The sequence below is a fragment of the Callorhinus ursinus genome, unplaced genomic scaffold, assembly GCF_003265705.2.
Source record: "Callorhinus ursinus isolate GAN/ISIS: 27379988/994484 unplaced genomic scaffold, GSC_fseal_2.0 scaffold2, whole genome shotgun sequence".
NCBI lineage: Eukaryota > Metazoa > Chordata > Mammalia > Carnivora > Otariidae > Callorhinus > Callorhinus ursinus.
Genome location: NW_027397064.1, coordinates 48,611,882 through 48,631,579, shown reverse-complemented (window position 1 = coordinate 48,631,579; position 19,698 = coordinate 48,611,882). Strand labels below are relative to the sequence as shown.

Below are 19,698 nucleotides of genomic sequence, written 5' to 3'. Positions count from 1 at the left end.
AATGTTTTATTTTCGGCATACCATAGCTTAGAAATTTGATTCTGCTATCAAATATGTAAATTGAAGGGAAGAACCCCTCTGGAGGAAGGAAGGAAAAGTATCCGTTGTTCCCCCAAGGTCCCTGGGGATACTGCAGCTGGGCTAGTGAGATTGTGCATTTGGTTCAAAAGTCAGAAAAACCTCTCTCCTGACAACCAGAATTCCATTTATTAGGCATATTTTACTGAGCATTAAACAGCACAAATCCAAATGATAAAGTACAGGCCTGTAATTCAGTACAGCTTGGGTGTGAGTGCACACACGCACGTGCACACACACACACACACACCCTCGCACATTTTACCATCCTGCAAACTACAGCACTTTATAGAGCTATGTATCTTTTAAAAATAATACCCCGGTGCACATGCATACATACTTTCTTTCCCTGGTCGATGCAGCAAGTCAAGATTTATTTTAAAAGATGGGGAAAAAAAGACTTACACCAATGGGTTTATTTAAAGGGAAGCAAATTGAACAGAGCCACACTGATAACAGCAGATGTCTAGTTATAATTCACTTCCCTAATGCTGATTAATATATTCATAAACAAATCAAATGTATTGCCCAAAGAAAAATGTTACTGTTTACACCCCAATAGCCACTGGTTTCAGTGGTGCTTCTCAATCAGGCGAAATGTTCTTTCCCCAGCTCCTACCACTATTTATTTTGCTTCCTGCCAATCTTGCAAATAATTAATCTTGTGTGTCGTTTCCTCATAAATGCTTCCTGGTGCTTGATTGCTTTGCCTGTATGGCATTTGATTTCAAACTGCCATTTTACCTTTATAAACATTCAGAACTTTTAAGCATGAGGAGAATGCCCCAAAGGCATGTGAAAATGAGGCAATGGTAATTAGATGAGCAGACTATGTTTTATGGCATATCTAGCTTTCTGTGGATACCAGAAAGCTCTCTTTGCATCCAATATTGCATTCCCAATCTGGGTGCAGAACAGCAAATTAACATTTACTCCAGCAAAGAGGCCCTGGTATCAACATGTTTAATTTATTATTATTGCAAAGAACAGTTTTCCCAGGATTAGTGAAACAGAATACATATATTTAAGGATCTGCACTCAGACCACAAAAAAAGGAGGTGGGGGGAGGGAAGAGAAAAATAGAAAACAAGAGAGAAAATAGAAGTAATATCAGTTACCACATGATTTTTGTGGTAAAAAATAGAATATGGCGTGCAATAGTGCAATTTTCCTTTGCTGGTCCAGCAACGCAAGTCTTAATAGGAAGTCCACTGATGTTCTTTCTGCATTTCAGGATTTAGTTGCGTGCTTGCTGGGGGCTGGAGTTCCGGCCAGACTTCTGACTCTGAGTGGAATCGCTATGGCTAGAATCACTTTTATTCAGTCCAAGATGACGGAGCTTCATATCCCAGCGCTGTGAAATTTAAAACAGAAAATGGTTGCATGCACATATCGCCAAGGTCATCATTTCTATTATTCTAACAACTTAGTGAGACCACAAAGTCAGATCTCAAACGCATTTTCCAAAAGTATAACATTTTGTTATCCTGTGATACTATATGGACATAATTCTCTGATCATAAAAAAAGTATAAAATTTTGTCATCAGATGATGTTTATATGGACATAATTCTCTGATCATAAAAAGCACAACAGTGGCCACCTAGAATATGTCAGTCATGTTTTCATAGCAAACCTCAAACTTAAAATTTCCATGTCTAATGGTGACACAAATATCTCTCCAAATCTGTGGGTATTTCTGGAGGTAACATACACAGTCTGGCATGCCCCTGGTGATCAACAAATGGAAGATTTACACACAGAATGCAAAGGGCTATTTTTCATCTTCTTCTCTGACGACACCTCAGAACATAGCCTTTTAAAACATATGTGATTTAAGCAGTGAAAAAAATGGAAATTTGGGGGGCAAATGGAATCTCTTAAAAATATATTTCCAAGTAATCTCTACCAAGTGCAACAATCACAACAGACAAGGTTCTGCACTCAAAGTTGGACAAAGCAGACATTACCAATGTTTCTCATAACCACAATCAAGCTCACTAATATTTCATATTAACAATGCCAAGAGTGTCTACATGTAAAATGATAAATTAAAAGGAAGTTCCATTTCAGGTATTATAGGTAGTGAATAAGGACTACTGCAGCACTTCTCAAATTTCAATAAAGATAGAAATAACCTGGAGATACTGTTAAGACTACAGATTCTCATTCAGTAGGTCTGGGATGGGGCCCAAGATTTTCATACTTAGTAAGCTTCCCTGTGATGCCAATGTTGCTGGTCCGGAGACCACACTTTGAGCAGCAAGGAACTAAGGTCAGATGGCCCAAGTTCAAATTCTAATTCCATCAGTTACTGTGCACAGTTTCTTGAACTTATTAAATCTCATTTTCATCATTAACACATTGCAATTAATAATAGAACATACTTACAAGACTGTTCTGAAGATAAATAAAAATACATAAAGGGCTTAGTACATTAATAATCATTTTTCAATTACTGTGAATAATTCTTCATTTTAGCGTACTTTACTCCACAGTCTTACTGTTTTTCCTGTTAAAAAATAGTCTGATTCTCAGCTGCCCAAGGCAGACCAAATATTTTGATTTGAACAACCTGCTATATCAGAGACTTAGGTAAACAACCATTTGTATGGCAAAACCATAAGAAGTTCTTTATTTCTTATTCTATTCACTGAGCAAAAAGAAAAAAAATCAGCTAAAAAGGGCAACTCTTATTTGAAAAAAAAAAAAACAAAACAAAACTGGCATCCTCCATAAAACTCTTTTTTACATCCTCACATTGACTGGAAAACTAAAGTAAGAACCTCAATAATTCTAGCCAAAAGAGATTTTTCTATCCAAGATCTTTAGCCATGAGTATCTGCATATGAATTAAAAATTGTTCACGTTATCGATTTAATTCTTCCCTTTAGCATGTTTAAATCCAGACTGAGAATATAAAAGATTTCACAGTAACTCTGTGAGTCTCCTGTAGAAAGCAATGGAAAATACATTTGCCTAAGAAATAGGATAAACAAGCCGTGTGTCCTGGGTCTTTACATGATGGTCATTGTTTTGGTACCAAAAGAGAAGCAGCAAACCTCGTTACATGCTTTGTAGCAGGGATGTTGAAAGCTCTTCCAACTGGTACAGGAATTTAGGACAAATTCCTGTTCTGCATTAGCAAGCAGAAAACCAAATTAAAAGGACAGTAAGAGGTTCCAATTTCCTGAAGAAGAGACACTCTTTAATAAACACCAAAGTAATTGAAAAGAGATACAAATGGAGAATTCCCACAAGTCTGAACTTGAAATACATCTCACTTTTGACAAATATACTAGGGGAAAAAAGAACTTACCAAAGGGTAGTTTCTCTCTCCAAAATAATGCCCTTTACATTTTTGTAGGTCACTTAAACTCAAATGTGTCTGCTCTGTCAAGTGCCAGATGTAGAAGATAAACTGCCCAGGGGTATTTAACTTACCCTGTAAATGTTTCCCAAGCCTTCAAACTCACAGAAGGAAGGGCATGTATTATGTTTGGTACAATTCCCACTCTTTCTTTCTCCCTCCCTGCCCACTACACACACACACCTTTTTCAATTCTTTGTCATTCTATGCACACATTCCTTTCTTTGAAACAGATTTGTTTAGTATAGTAAGAAGAAATGAAACCTTCTAACTTTCTATAATAAGGTCATTTACTGTGCCTTTTAAAAATGCAACATTTCCAGAATCTAAGAATCATTGGCTTAAAAATAAAGCTCCATTACTGCTCTAAAGGACCTGATTCGGTCAGATCTCTTACGTACAGATGAATGTGGCTTCATCCTGTACAGAGGAATCGGTGTCTATGAACCGGGGCAACATCGGCAGTTTTCTGCCCATCATTTGTTCTCCCCTTCTTCTTTGACTCACAGAACAACAGTTTGTTCAAGGAAGCAACATGTCCAGCTAAAAAACTATACTTATCAGCTTCTCTTACAGCTAGGGATGGATGGGAGACTAAAACCTAAGTGTAAATTGACAGATGGGGGCACTTGGAAAGCCCTTTTCTTTTTAAAGATTTTTATTTATTTTTGACAGAGAGTGCGCACAAACAGGGGAAGCAGTAGGCAGAGGGAGAGGGAGAAGCGGGCTCCCTGGGGCTCGATCCCAGGACCCTGGGATCATGACCTGAGCCGAAGGCAAACGCTTAACCATCCGAGCCACCCAGGCGCCCCTTGGAAAGCCCTTTTTACCTCCCTTTCTTTCTCCCTGAAATACAGGTGTGATGCCGGAGGTAGACAGAACAGGAAGCTAGGAGGATCCTGGAGCCCTAATGATAATGTGGAGCCACCCCAGATTTCTCATTGTGCGAAGTGAGGCAACTATGGTTATATCTCTGATGCACTTACAGAGAGAGAATTCACTTCTTAAATTGACATTAAAAACAAACTCCATCCTTAGAATTTGAGACACAGTCAGACAGACACACACATCTCAGGTTTAAGTATTTCTCATGCTCTTAAGGGCAACTCTTCGTTTAAATGACAAATGGCTGGTTTCCTACTTTTACTTTTATGTATCACTTTGAACATAGAATACAGGCTTACCTTAACTTTTTTACCAAGTCGATCCTTCCATTTCTCAGCAATAGAACCTTCCACCAACAGTAATCTGTATTTTTTAAAGAAGCAACAATTTTTGAAAAATAAAAACATATTACTGAAAAACACAAGGAATCATTGTCAAGAAAGATTTACTATTTACTCTAGACTAGCACAGCCAAGTTTTAGAACAGTAATTCCTAATAATTTGGGAGTCATGGACTCATTTAAGAAGAAATGTTATGATCCCTCTCCCTAGAAAAATGCACGCCCACAAATTGCACACACTTTTCTATCCAATACATGATATTGAGGGACCCAACAAAAATCTAACTATAAGCCCCTAGAAGGTAGACAGAGCCCCAGGTAAGAAACCCAGAGTAAGAGGTCTAGAGAAATGCAGTAAAGGATAGGCACAGCAATTGTTCTGAATCCTTAGGGAGTGAATTACCTGGAACGTTCCTCATCTTCATAGCCCATGATGATATACTCCTCGTTAACATTAAGTGGAGGACACAGGCAGCCAGAGCTGGTATAAAGGTTAATGGTGTCCCGTGGAATGTTTACCAGAGAAGACTTTAGAATCTCCTTCACCTCAACTACTACAGTCACATCATGGCACTTGGTCTTTACTTCTTTAACTTTAGCCCGAATGACTGGATAAAAGAAAATAAAGTTGATGTGGTAATATGAAACACAATAGATGCCCCATTCAAAAAAGACAAGTAGGCTCCTTTCTAGTCAATTCGTAGAAGTCAGCCAGATACTTTTGCCTTAGATGGTAGTGAATGACACACTACACAACACACCTGCCCCTTTACTCTTCAGCCCTGATCCCCTTCCAATTCGTGTACACATACATATTTGTGTATGTGTGTGTATGCACACGTGTGTGCATGTGAGAAATCCACTTAATCAAAGGCTGAATGAATCTGATGGGATTTTCCTCCAAAATTTTATTTTGAATGTGTACATATGTGGTTTCAGTTATTTTCACTCTATGTAAAGACCTGGTATTTAATATGCCTTGTTTCTTTCTGTCAGATGTATTAATGGATTTTCTAAAGGGTCGGGGACCCTTCAGTGTTTTAAAATCTCTTCTACAGGGTTCCCCAGCTGCTTCTACGATCTCTCCATCTTGCTCGTCTTAGGGACTGTTCAGACAACAGCTTCTTTCTTCCTTCGTCTCAGTACAGATTATCTTTTGTATTCTCCTATAGGTATACTACATTTTCTTATTGAATAAGAACTGCTGGGGTGCCTGGGTGGCTCCAGCTCAGTCGTTAAGCGTCTGCCTTCGGCTCAGGTCGTGGTCCCAGGGTCCTGGGATCGAGCCCCGCATCGGGCTCCCTGCTCCACGGGAAGCCTGCTTCTCCCTCTCCCACTCCCCCTGCTTGTGCTCTCTCTCTCGCTGTGTCTCTCTCCGTCAAATAAATAAATAAAATCTTAAAAAAAAAAAAAAAAGAACTGCTACCATGAGACCTTGTTTCCTCCATGTGCTTTGAAGACAGAACCTCCAACATTCCCTCCGCTCATGTGCTATGGAACACGGTCTACTATGTTCGCTGCATGATGTACCTCTCTCAGTGGAAATACTGGCACACAATGTAGCTCACAAAAGCCAGCTTCACTTCTCAGTATGAAGATGAACTGCCTTAAAGTAACCAATTCAGCTGCAAAGTCAAAGTATTTGACTCAGAATCTACAAAGTACAGTTCTGCTTCTAATCTGTATATTCTGTCCTCTGGAAGAGCCAAATGTTTTAGATTCCTCCTTTTGATAAATGAGCTTGTCTTTTTTTTTTTTTTTTTTTTTTAAGGAGGGGTTTGAAAAAGCCTGCAAAGAAGTAAAAAATGTCAATTAGCAAGAAGCCAGTGGCTTTTGGCCCAGCTCCCTAGTCCAATATCCAGGGACGTTACAGAGAGGAAGACACAATGTATCCAAATGAATCCACTTTTTGAAAGCCTCTTAGGCACATATCTGCAAACCACTTTGGTCTGAGTCCCTTCCCATGGATTTTAGGGTCTTCCGGACTACAAAGGAATAGAAAAAAGTAATCCATGAAAACATAAAGCCAGCTAATAAACCATTCCTCCTATCAATGCCCCAACTTCATACAGAAACGTTCAATAACATTCCACCAGTAGGACATATGGATGATAGAAATTAACTTCCTGGTTCTAAAAGCTTTAGGACAAAACCTCATTTTCGCTCCACAGGTACTTCAATTTTCGGAGAAAGTGTGAGGACTACCGTGAATGAAAGTACTACCCAGCTGTCCCTGCTTGGTGCAACTTGTGAGCAAAGGAATCCCTTCTTCGTGTTCTCTCAAGTCTGTATTTTAACAAAAAATAAGATTGCCTTTTTGAAATGTCGTTTGGGAGATTCAGATGATAAATTGACAAGCCCAGCTAGCAGACATTTTTTGTGTGTCCTGGTTTATGTAAATGTGCCTCAGAGCATCCATCAACTCTTCGAGATTAGCAAACTGTGCAAATGTTCTCAAACTAATGATTTATTTACCCAGTGTGTCTACTATTTTCATTAGAAATTTTTAGCACATGTACCCACTCCAAAATAAATATCTCTCTACAAGACTTACTTTATTATTCAAGTAATTCTGTTAAAGCTCAAGAGCTTTTACTGAATTAATCTGAATGAAGCAACCTCTGCTTCATCTGTATTATCATTTACCCTCACTCCCACTTTGTTTTCTCATGAGACACAGGCACAGACTAGTGATAAAAATCAACATATTTTATACTTTAAGTTGCATTTTCCTTTCAGAGTTCTTCCTTCTATTTAATCATTTGAGTGCCTGCTTTCCCCCCCAAAGAAGCTCTAAGTAGGCAACAGATACATGAAATCCTTCAACTATGGGCAACCTGGTTATTGTTTGGCTATGAGGAAGAAATTATCTCCTTCCCACTAATTGTGACCTGTATTCCATTTTACGTTATAATATTCACTCGGACTTGTAACCACTTGTATTTTAACTCTTAACCAAAATAGCAGCACCAACCGTCACAGCACTAAAAAAGTGAGATAAAGTAAAAATTGATTATAATAGAAGTAAAATAAATATGAAGTCAACTAAATTTCCTTGAAATAACATTTTTATTATGATTTCATTTTTAGTATACCTATACTTAAAAGTTCACATAACATTTTTCAATCTTGAAAAACCTAATCTCCTAAAAATCAAGACCTCCATTTCCCTGTGATTTTTCACATCAGTTTTTAGAGGAATGGGTTCTCAGATGAGCAGCCCGGCATTTGACTTCTCAGAAAAACATGACCTTTCAACCTTGGAAAGTGCATCCACTACCGGCTAAGAGAAATTAGATTCCTCCTAAGATGAGTTTTAAGCAAAAAATAAAAATTGATTCCATTGAAGAAAAACTTGGGAAACTAGTACATTTATTTCAAAGAAATTTATTTACACTGAGAATTTTCTACTTTATGCCTTTAATACAGAGTATTTTCATAGATATCAAAGATTACTCTTACAGAGTCTTACCAATTTCTCTCCTTCCAATTCCCAACAGTATAGAATTAAAATAAATCTATGCTATATGTCCTCTGTCCTCTAAAATAAGGCACATAAATTAAATTCTCATTTTAATAATAAAGTTTCCTTTAAAAATCTATGTAATTTTTTTGTTTTTTTTAAAGATTTTATTTATTTGAGAGAGAGAATGTGAGAGAGAGCACATAAGAGGGGGGAGGGGCAGAGAGAGAAGCAGACTCCCTGCTGAGCAGGGAGCCCGATGCGGGACTCGATCCCGGGACTCCAGGATCATGACCTGAGCCGAAGGCAGTCGCTTAACCAACTGAGCCACCCAGGTGCCCCTCTATGTCATGTTTTTATTCATTGACTCAGCATCAACAATCTTCTTCAGAGATAGTCACACGACCTTTATTAATCTCATAGATGCTAGGAAAAAAAATCACAATAAAATGCCTATGGATTACAACAGATGTTGATTTGTCCCTTATTTTATCAGCTCGAAAATTCTAACTGAGCCTTCCAAATATAATAGTAATTGATATCTGTGACTCTCAAGCATGCCAGTACCCAAAAATACATTCTAAATAATTTAAGAAAGGACAATCTGGGTTCAATAACCACTGATAAAAATAGCGTAACAATACATCTCCTGGAGAAGTTGAGAAAACTATAAAGGAGAGTGTATAGGAACCACCCAGCACAGGACCTGGTACAGACAGGAGGCTTTTCCTCCTGCACTTAAGTCTGCCAGCTACATTTGGAGTGGTGGTTCTTCAATCAATATTTTAACAGAATGTCACTTTTCTTGGTCAAGCTAGACAAAAAACATTTCCTTAATTGAAATACTAACAACTTCTGTCAATGTTATCTTCCAACTCTGCCAATGTGTTCTATGAGATGGACTCATTGGAGAAACCAAGCTGTACTCTATTACCCATCCCTCCCTGATGTGTCAAAGCGCTCCTCCGTTTACCCCAGTGAAGGGGATTTTGAAGCACGACTGAAAACCCGGGCAGCTCCAAACATTCAAGCTCAAACCCTCTTTAGCACGTCAGGGGAGGAAGAGTCCCTCCCATCTCGTTTGAAACACAGCTCTGGGTACTTACTTAATTACATGGTGCTAAGACAGCAGGAGTGCTGCCCAAGATGCTGCAAAACCAAGCATTTGTTAAGAGTTCTGCCCATGAGAAAAAAGAAAAAAAGAATTTTGCCCATGAGATATTTTAATTGTTGAGGAGGAACAGGGCACTTGTGCTTAAAAGTTGTCCTTGTTTGGTTTTAAGCCTTATTTTTAAACTGTTCTATGAATTCACACGTGCACGGGCACATGCGCACGAACACATACACACACACACACCCCTTTCTTAGCACAGCAGTTTATAGGTCAACCATGAAGTTATCCTTACCATAGTTGTAATTGTTTCGGAAATAGGTCTTCTGTGTAGCTCTAATAGGCTTACATTTGCAGCGTTCTGAAAAATACAACATTTTAACTATAAGCAAAAATTCACCATGAGCTTTCTTTTATTCATTCACATTTGTTGGTAAGATTCGATCCAAATTTGGTGGTGAGGTGGCTCTTCATAATTCTGTGTCTAATCTCTTTCTCCTGGGACTACATTCATGTTTATTCTATTTACCCAGACTCTTATTTAATGTTAATATGCTCATAAGCTCCTAGTCTTCAACAAACCACCTGAATCCTGAGGAAACCCTGTTCACCACCACGCATGAAGAAAGCATGAACCCCAAATCCCGAAAGAGGCATGTTTAGTGCCTATGGAAGTAGAATCAATGCCTACTGAAAGGCAATTTCCTGCTGATGCTCAGGTAACTGGTTTACCTCTGTGGGGTGCCACCTGCATTCATATATGCCTTACAGATCACATGACACTTCTAAATCCTAGTTCCTGATCTAAAAGAAGCAACTCAATGACACAAGCAGGTATGATTACAACCCAGTGAACTTAATGAAGTTAAGAGCAGCCACAAGTCCCATCTAGAGGTTGAGTAACCGCTATTTAACTCAATGGTATTTTTAAGGTTATTGGAAGAAATTACTAATACATAATTTGAAATGAGAAGTTCCATGTTTTTCAAATCTGGTGAGTAGTGACAAGAATACATTTTTACATATAAGACAAGTATATGTAATTAAAATTTGAATTGTCTCAAAATGTTTCATATATAGGATAAATCACTTAACATCTTGGAAAGTGGATTACTATACTGTTTATAGATTACTTAGCTAACAAATATAGGTCACATATGTATCATAACTGTAAGTTGTTAGTCATTAAAGCCAACATAAAAATAGAAAATACATAATTATCTCAGGAAGCATTTAATTCATGTGAAGATTTCTTTAAACTAGTGTCCCTGAGAAAGCTTCATTAAGGATAAATGGCATCTGTTTATGCTTTGACACAGAAAAAGGAAAAAAGAACACATGAATCACAGAAAGAAAACCAACAGAAGTATTTTAAGAAATGTTTTATATTAGTATAGACCAATAAAAGGCAGAAGATTTCGATGACCAGCTGATATTTTCTAATCAAAATAAATTTTACTTCCAGTTGAACTTATGGATAACATGCTTTAAAGTAGCATCCCAAGAAGAGTAGCAAGCACCCTTCCTAGCAGCGTTTAAGTTCTAGAAATCACCATTACTGGGGATCGGTGCTATTCTACAAAGCAGTAGTGGCAACATTATTCTCATCCATGAAAGAGTTAAGAATTTTCTCACACTACACACAGCACTTCCCTTGTTCTGCAGATAATTTTTAACACACAATTTCCATGGAATAAAGATCTCAAATCAATAAATTATAGGTAATTCCAGCATTGGTTGCTATTCTAAAGAAGGCCACTCCAATAATAACTTTCTTATTTGCAAAACATTTATATTCCTATTTGTCAAAAAAGGAAAGTTATCTAGTTCTATTGTATAGTTGCTTTATTTTGTACTGAAATGTTACAAAATTTTTAAGGAGATATTCTTTTTTTTGCTGAAATATAGTTGACACAGAATGTTACATTAGTCCCAGGAGTACAACACAGTAATTCAACAAGTCTATACATTATGCCATGCTCACCAAAATTGTGGCTACCATCTGTCACCATACATCACTATTAGAATACCATATTCCCTGTTATGCCTTTTATCCCTGTGTTATGTTGGGATATGTTGACCATATTCCCTATGTTGTGCCTTGTATCCCTGTGACTTACTCATTCCATAACTGGAAGCCTATACCTCCCACTCCCTTTCATTCCTTTTGCCCATCCTGCCTACCTCATCCCTTCTGGCAATAACCAGTTCATTATCTGTATTTATGGATCCATTTCTGCTTTGTTTGGTCATTTGTTTTGTTTTTTAGATTCCGCATATAAGTAAAATCGTATGGTATTTGTCTTTCTCAGTTTGACTTATTTCACTTAGCGTAATACCCTCTAGGTCCATTCATGTTGTCACAAATGGCAAGATCTCATTCTTTTTTTGGCCCAGTAATATTCCAGTGTGTGTGTGTGTGTGTGTGTGTGTGTGTGTGTGTGTGTGTGTGTGTACATACCACATCTTTATCCATTCATCTATCAATGGAACCTTAGGTTGCCTCCTTATTTGGCTGTTATGAATAATGCTGCAATAAAAAAGGGGGTGCATATATCTTTTGAATTAGTGTATTTGTTTTCTTTGGGTAAATACCCAGTAATGGAATTACTGGGTCATATGGGGTTTCTATTTTTAATTGTTTTTAAGTAAGCTCTACACCCAGTGTGGGGCTTGAACTCACAACCCTGAGATTAGGAGTTGCATGTTATATTGACTGAGCCAGCTAGGCGTCCCTCTATTTTTAATTTTTTGAGGAGCCTCCATATTATTTTCCACAGTGGCTATACCAATTTACTTTCCCATGAACAGTTCACAAGGGTTCCTTTTTTTTTTGTTTTTGTTTTTTTTATTTATTTATTTGAGACAGAGAGAAAGAGAGAGAAAGAGAGCACATGAGAGGGGGGAGGGTCAGAGGGAGAAGCAGACTTTCCGCCGAGCAGGGAGCCCGATGCGGGACTCGATCCAGGGACTCCTGGATCATGACCTGAGCCAAAGGCAGTTGCTTAACCAACTGAGCCACCCAGGTGCCCCTCACAAGGGTTCCTTTTTAAGGAGAGATGTTTTTGGGCGCCTGGGTGGCTCAGTTGGTTAAGCAACTGCCTTCAGTTCAGGTCATGATCCTGGAGTCCTGGGATGGAGGCCCACATCGGGCTCCCTGCTCAGCAGGGAGTCTGCTTCTCCCTCTGACCCTCCCCCTTCTCGTGCTCTCTATCTCACTCTCTCTCAAATAAATAAATAAAATCTTTAAAACAAATGAGAGATTTTTTAAGATTTTATTTATTTATTTGACACAGAGAGACACAGAGAGAGAGGGAACACAAGCAGGGGGAGTGGGAAGAGGGAGAAGCAGGCTTCCCCCCTCCCCCAGCAGGGAGCCTGATGTGGGACTCGATCCCAGGACCCTGGGACCATGACCTGAGCTGAAGGCAGACGCTTAATGACTGAGCCACCCAGGTGCCCCAAGGAGAAATATTCTTGAGATGAGACCATTTCTGAAGAAATAACTGCTATTGTCTTTGATTTACAAATTATCCTCACTGATATACACATAGGTACTTGTGCTTTTCTAGCATTTAAAAATAGATATTTCTCAAACATAATGCATGTACATAAATTATCTATATATTTATAATTCTTTAGAAATTTGCTCATACTCTAATAATAATTCTTGGCAAAACTATACCAACCATCACTGAATTGAGTCTAATAAGATGTTGTTAGCATACAACTTTGCTTGAAGCATAAACAAAGATTCCATAACCTTCCCAAGCAGAGATTTTTCAAAAATTAAATCATAAAGTGATTTAGGAAGATTTCAAGTAGATATTTACATACCTATATATACACAACTACATATACATAGCTTGACCATTTCCTAATAGCTAAGGAGCAAAGCAATTTATTCTTGGGACTAGATTTGATTCATCTATAGAGCACGGATCTCTGCTAGCCTCAGAGTTGGCAAGGCCATGCCATAAATGTGACCCTTGTCAGCTTCAGTGTGTAGCTCTTGCAACAAACATCTGCCTGGTTGAACTAATAGCTCAATAAAACAACAGAATAAAAGGAGAAGTGGAAATTTATAAGTCTCAAATATGGAAGGACTTCCTTTCACTTATTTATGCTAACTCAAACCAAACATATTTATATGAGAGTGTACTCATGAAAAATATATCTTAGATTGATTCTTCTTCCTCTAAAGTACTTTTACTCACATCTACATTTTATCCCTGAAGGCCCAAGAACTGAGAAATTGCAAAGAATCATGGAGGGATATAGTACATGCATTATTCATTATGTTTTTTTGTACCTGCCACCCTAAATCAGAGTAACAGCCTTTTTTTTTTTCTTCTTTTACTATAAATAGTCGATTTCTCAGACTTTTTATGGAGCCAGTAATATTATCATTTCTACTTTAATTTATTAATAATGTTGCTAGTAGTGTCCCTCTCCCAGCTTCCCAACTGCACAAGGTTCTTATATTTTGGTTTCTACAGTGGCAAAATAAAATCTATTATTTACTGAGCTTTGCACAAAAACCATTAGATATTGATCTGGTTGCATTCCAAAAACCATTAGATATTGATTTGGTTGAGAAGAAAAGGTTGTAAAGGAACTGCCTTGGTGTTTTTATCTCAGGAAAAAAGATACATGAACAAGTTAAAGGAGCTGGCTGCAACAAAAATAAGAGACAAAAAATTCTTCAAATGTGGGGGAGGTTTTATATTAATAATTCATTCGCCTCAACATCTAGGATCAAATATAACATCCTGAATTACAGAACAGCATGGCGTCCTATATCCCACAAGCATCCATGGGCCTCCATCATGAAACCACCTCTGGCAGCTCTCCTTCACGTTTTTGCTTGGTTCTCTCAGGCACTCTCCTAGAATCAATGATTTCCTACTTCTCTGCTAATGAAACTAAAGACTGTTTATCATCCTCATACAAACATGAGTTTATCACCCTCATGCAAACATTAGTTTGCGAAATTAACATACCTGAGCTCCACGGAATCTGGTTTGCCACTCAGAGGAGATACCCCCCCCTTCCGCACACCCACCATGCACTGTCTCAACAATGAGGCTTCTTATAAAGATAGTTCAGAGAGGAAAGTAATCACATCCTCCTTTATTCGAATTTTTGTTCATAAAAATGGGCTCATTTATTGAAAACAATGATAATAGTATTTTTAGAGTCATATGGTTTCATAAGATCTAAAGAATTATAAGTACCTGATAAAACTATGAAATTTGATTCTCGGTGGACCTTCACTACTTAATGCAATCTGTTCAAGTTCATGCTTAAGGGTGATACAATTTTCTATTCTTGACCTTTGCTTGAGATTCACTACTGCTGGGCCCTATCCAGAGCCATAAGACTATAACTGACTTCCTTTGCTGGATTCTAAAACCCCTATAGCTTTTCAGGTACCATGACTTTGGAATACTACTATCTATGAATTAGTATTTTTCTGCTTTTTCTAGGAGAAGACATCTTATATCTATGTGCAGGATCTATTGTCAAAAAGTATGTGGGGATTAAAGAAAATATAATTCTATTTGTTTTACAATTTCCACTGTAATTCTTTCAAGATTGACTCATTCTAATCAAATTAGAGTTTAAGTAATTTTAATTTGTACCAAATGTATTATATGTTTTATATCTTGGCATTTGACCCTACAAGCCCACTTGCCCTCTTCCCTCCATTTTAAGAAACAAGAGGAAACCACAAATTTTAAAACAGACATAAAAAATAAATTTTTACAATTTGAACCTCTATATTCTTAACTATGACTTCTTTACTGAGATCCAGCTCTCACCTATAAGAGGTGTTGATAAGTATGCCCTTAGGTATAATTTGGACTTATATTTTATAGAATTACTGGGAGAAATAAATGAGGGAATACACATAAAATACTTACCACAGTACCTGGTATACCTGCCTCATAAATGTCAGATTTAATCAAGATTCACTGGGATTTTTAATCCATTATATATAAAGACCACCTAATGAATAAGAGAAGGACTATTTGTCCAAGGTTCCTGGCCACCTACAGAACTGTGGTGCCCACCAAAATTAAGCAATCAGGCTTTTCAACAGTACCAGATTCTGCTATTTTGATTCAGGCAGACCAAGCTAATTTCTGTCCTGATGTAAGGAGTCCATCTGAATTGTCATGTACATATTCAAAATTGGAAGAATCAAACTTAGCAAGCCAAAATGATCACATATATGACCATTCTAATAAGTATTAGAATGCAAGAGAATATGACAAAATGATTAAGGGCACATGGGTTTGAATCCCAGCTCCATTACTTCCCAGTTGTGTGACCTTGGGCAAGTTACCTTCAGCAAAACCTATTCTAAACTAATACTGTCTACTTCATAGGGTTATTGTTAAGAATTTAAAGAATAATTCACTTAAAGAATTTGGCACAAAGCCTATTACTTAGTAAATCATTCACTGAATGTTAGCTCTTAGCAGTAATATATAAACAAAAAGACCTGAAGATATTTTATGCAAATTCAAGAGCAGATGATGAAAGATGATTTTCTAACCAAAAATCATCTGCAAGTTGATTTAAAAATTAAAGTTTAAAGTTTATACTTAAAGGTTTAAGTTTAAAGATAAAAATTGACTAAATTTTTTCCTAGAGATAGAAACTTTTATATATATTACATTTAGTTTGGGGGGAGAACTATATAAAAAAAAAAATTGAGAAATCACATCTGTATTATGCTCCCACAAGGGTATACTGTTTCACAAAAAAGAATGAAGTGATTCACAGAAATGGATAAATCTCAAAAACGTTACACAAAAACAAAAGTAGCCAGTCACAAAAGAATATTGTACTATATGATTCCATTTACATGAATCTGAAAAACAGACATTAATCTATGGTGATAAAAATAACATCTGTGCTTGCCTCACAGTGGGGTGGGTGATTGGGCCCAAGGGAATTCTCACGGGTGATGGAAATGTCTTTATTTTGATCTGAGTGATAGCTACATAGATGTATACATTTGCCAAAATTCAGTGTGGCATACACTTAATTATGCATTTTACTGTAAGTGAATTATACATCGATAAAGTACCAATAACATAAAAATTCATAAGACATTCCTTTCATTTTTCCATAAACTGAAGTGTGCCATGACTTAGCAGCTGTTCATTACATGTTTAAAATAATATTTATTTCCCAATCATAAGCATAAGGCTAAGAATCTATTAGATTTTATTTTGGATAAGAGCAGTATGTGGAAAATGCAATGCAGTTGATTGGTGAACATAGGTAATAAGGCTTTAAAAAGCAAAAATAACATTTGCTCAGTTTAGCTTAAAAAACAAATCTCAAATATTGTAATAAAGGTCTCTATTCATAGTAATTTGTACTTTGTAAAAGGGAACTGTTTAAGGTTGAGAGGACTAACACTGTATTAATAAGAAAAGGAAATTTAGTTTATTCCTTTAGGATTTAGGTCTTTGGAAATTTTTAAATAAACTGTCCTTCACAACATTTCTGGATCCAAGGGTCATTCAGGATATACAAAATATAATCAATGAGATTTGCCCATTTTCTCCTATGAGAGCTGAAGTATCATGTTCAGCGATATACACTAAAGAGCTCAATTAACAAAAGCAAAGTGGGCTTCACAGTCTTTTAGAACATCATGTATCAGGGCGCCTGGGTGGCTCAGTCAGTTAAGCGTCTGCCTTTGGCTCAGGTCATGATCCCAGGACCCTGGGATTTCAGGGTCCTGGGATGGAGCCCTGCATCTGGGCTCCCTGCTCACTGGGGAGCCTGCTTCTCCCAGGCACCTCTCCCTGCCCCTCCCCCACCTGGGCTCTCTCGCGCGCTTGCTCTCTTAAATAAATAAAATCTTAAAAAAAAAATCAGGTATCTATCTAGCCCTCTCAAGCACATAGAAAAGAGGGCAGAAAAGGGAGGTGCGGTCACTGCTCACTCCCTCACCCCATGTCCCGGGCATACAGTATGCCTGGCAAGAGGCGGCAGCCATGACATTTCTAAGGAACAGTGGGGTGGATGGACCAATAAGCAGACTATGAAGTTTCGATACTGGGGACCTGAGAAAACAACGGTGCCACATACTAAAAAAGAAAGTTGCAAGGAAGAAATCTGTGATACAAAGATAGCTTTAATTATTAACTAGGTTGTATTTGAAGTACAACTAGGTGGCCCGGGTAGAAGTGTTTACTGAAGGAGAAATGTGGTGCTCTCCCCGTGGCAGTGATAAAACCTGGAGTCACGAGAGTGATAACTAAGCCCATGGAGCTGGCTGCACTCCAGTGAGAAGAAACCACTGCAGAGAGCTAGGGACAGAGGCCAAGCACAGAGCCTCAGGGAATGCCCATTGCCGGGGGGGGGGGGGGGGGCAGGAGAAGCCCCAGGAGATTTGGGTAACAGCTGGAGAAGGAGAATGTTTATGAATAAAAAGGAGTCAAAAGTCAAATATTGCAAAGTAATAAAATAAAGGACGCATATACTTGTAAGCTACTGTAAAATTGTAAATATACTACTTTTTATCTACCCTAATTTTTTTCCAGCAAAGGGCAGAAGTTGCCCCCAAGTTAATTCAGCTGCTATAGTCAATAAACATTTGCACCAAAGGAAAAAAAACAAATTCCTTCTCTAAATTAGGAGGAAGTCAAAGGGGAGGAAAGAAGTTTGGAGAAGGAGAGAGAGAGAGAGAGAATGAATCTATACTACCCAAGCCAGGCCTAGGCCATCCCCAAAAGAGGGGTAGCTGGAGCAGACCTGGCAGGTGCAGGCATTCAGGAATCCAGTTACTCAGCAGCTGCCCCTCAGCCCCCCAGAAGAGTTTCTCTGAAGCACCTCTGAGATAGGGGCAGGAAGATGTTAGTGAAAACTTTGTAGAGCACCCAACTTACACTGGGGATACTGCTAATGTTTCCGTGATTCGAAAATACATTCGATGGAAACTCAGAGGTCAATACAGCCTGATTTTGTATTTGGAAACAAATCAGAAAAGTAATTTGGTTATGCTTCTATAAGAGAACAGAGAAAAGAGAGAAAAAAGAAAAGAAAAGAATTGTTAAACTTCCAGACAAAGGATAAATTAACTGGAGTTTCTTTTCCAAATTCTGGGCAGAAACAGCTTGACACTATTTAAAGTGAGGTTATGTGGGTTACAATGTTTTTGTACCTTCCTCATTCCCCGTTTTATCAACCTCGGCTGCTCCATTTTTCCAAAACATAAAATTTTGAGTGTGAATAATTTATATTTTCTTTACAGAACATGTGACTACGTCAGTGCATTTTTTTTGCAAGCAGAATGATCTTGGTTTTGCCTGTTTGTTGGTTGGTTTTCATCGTTCCCATTATACCAGGGAACAGGGAAACATTTGTAAAGGAGGAACAGTAAACACTAAACCCAGGAAATGACATTCATTCCAGGTAGTTTTACACATTGAACTGTTTTTGTATATTATTTATGCCATCTTCTTTTGTTGACACATTGAAGTGCTATATTATTCTAACCATAACTTCTGGATAATTTGATAGCACATGCCTGCACTTGGCCAAAAATGTTGACTTACCAATTATACTATACAAATGAGCCTTGTGGTTTGTTTTGATCAAATATAGAGTAGGAGTGATCATTAAAATAGAACCAGGGCTAGACACCAATAATTTCCAGCTGATTTTATGACACTGCCAAAACATTCTCAATTGCATCAAGAAGGTAATAAAATAATTCTAAATAAGTCATTTTCATTCACTTATGTTTTTTCACAAGATAAATGTTTGTTGGGCACCTTTGGCAGACATTGCCTCTGGCCAAACCCTTGTCACTCTGACAAGATTCAATGGAAATCAACAGTGAAAACTGCTGCAGTCTAATGAAAATTCATATCTTAAACTTATTTACAATTCAATAAAATAAATATTCCACTTCCACATATAAGTCACCTTACAAGGCAGAGGCACCTGGGTGGCTCAGTCGGTTAAGCACCCGACTCTTGATTTTGGCTCAGGTCATGATCTCAGGTCATTTCAGTGGAATGATTCTTATAGAGGATGAGCAGGTAAATTAACAACTAAAATAATTCTTTAGGTATTAATAGTTTGTTTTGTTCTGACATTAATAGTTTAAAGATACAGGATTCTCAATAGAAAAGGAATGGTATTTTCCCTCTAAGTTTCCATTTTCCCTTGAATTTGGAGAGAAGTATAGAGTTAATAGTATTTAACAAAGTCAGGAAGAAAGTTGGAATTCAAAGTTGAATGTTGACTGATTACCACAAATAAAACCAGATTGGCTACTTTCCACTGGGAAGTCCTGTTTCCCATTCTTAGATCTTCCCTTAAGCCTTCCCACCACCAGCATCCCCCACAGCCAAGAAAGAAAACCTAACTCCTCCTGCTTTTCTTTCATTAAATATTTTTATTATGACAGGGAT

The 19,698-nt window shown here is 37.7% G+C and overlaps 1 protein-coding gene across 2 annotated transcripts in view; it reads right to left on the bottom strand.

Annotated features, from left to right (window-relative positions):
• Positions 1 to 1,027: 1,027 nt before the first annotated feature.
• Positions 1,028 to 19,698, bottom strand: part of FRZB (frizzled related protein) — a 31,774-nt gene continuing 13,103 nt past the window's right edge. For both annotated transcript variants that reach the window (XM_073904604.1, XM_025887522.2), the window contains 4 exons: positions 9,543 to 9,608; positions 5,077 to 5,281; positions 4,632 to 4,695; positions 1,028 to 1,432 (listed from right to left, as the gene is read on the bottom strand). In XM_073904604.1, coding sequence (XP_073760705.1) covers positions 1,316 to 1,432; positions 4,632 to 4,695; positions 5,077 to 5,281; positions 9,543 to 9,608 — 452 coding nt within the window. In that variant the 3' untranslated portion in view covers positions 1,028 to 1,315. The remainder of the gene's footprint in view (positions 1,433 to 4,631; positions 4,696 to 5,076; positions 5,282 to 9,542; positions 9,609 to 19,698) is intronic.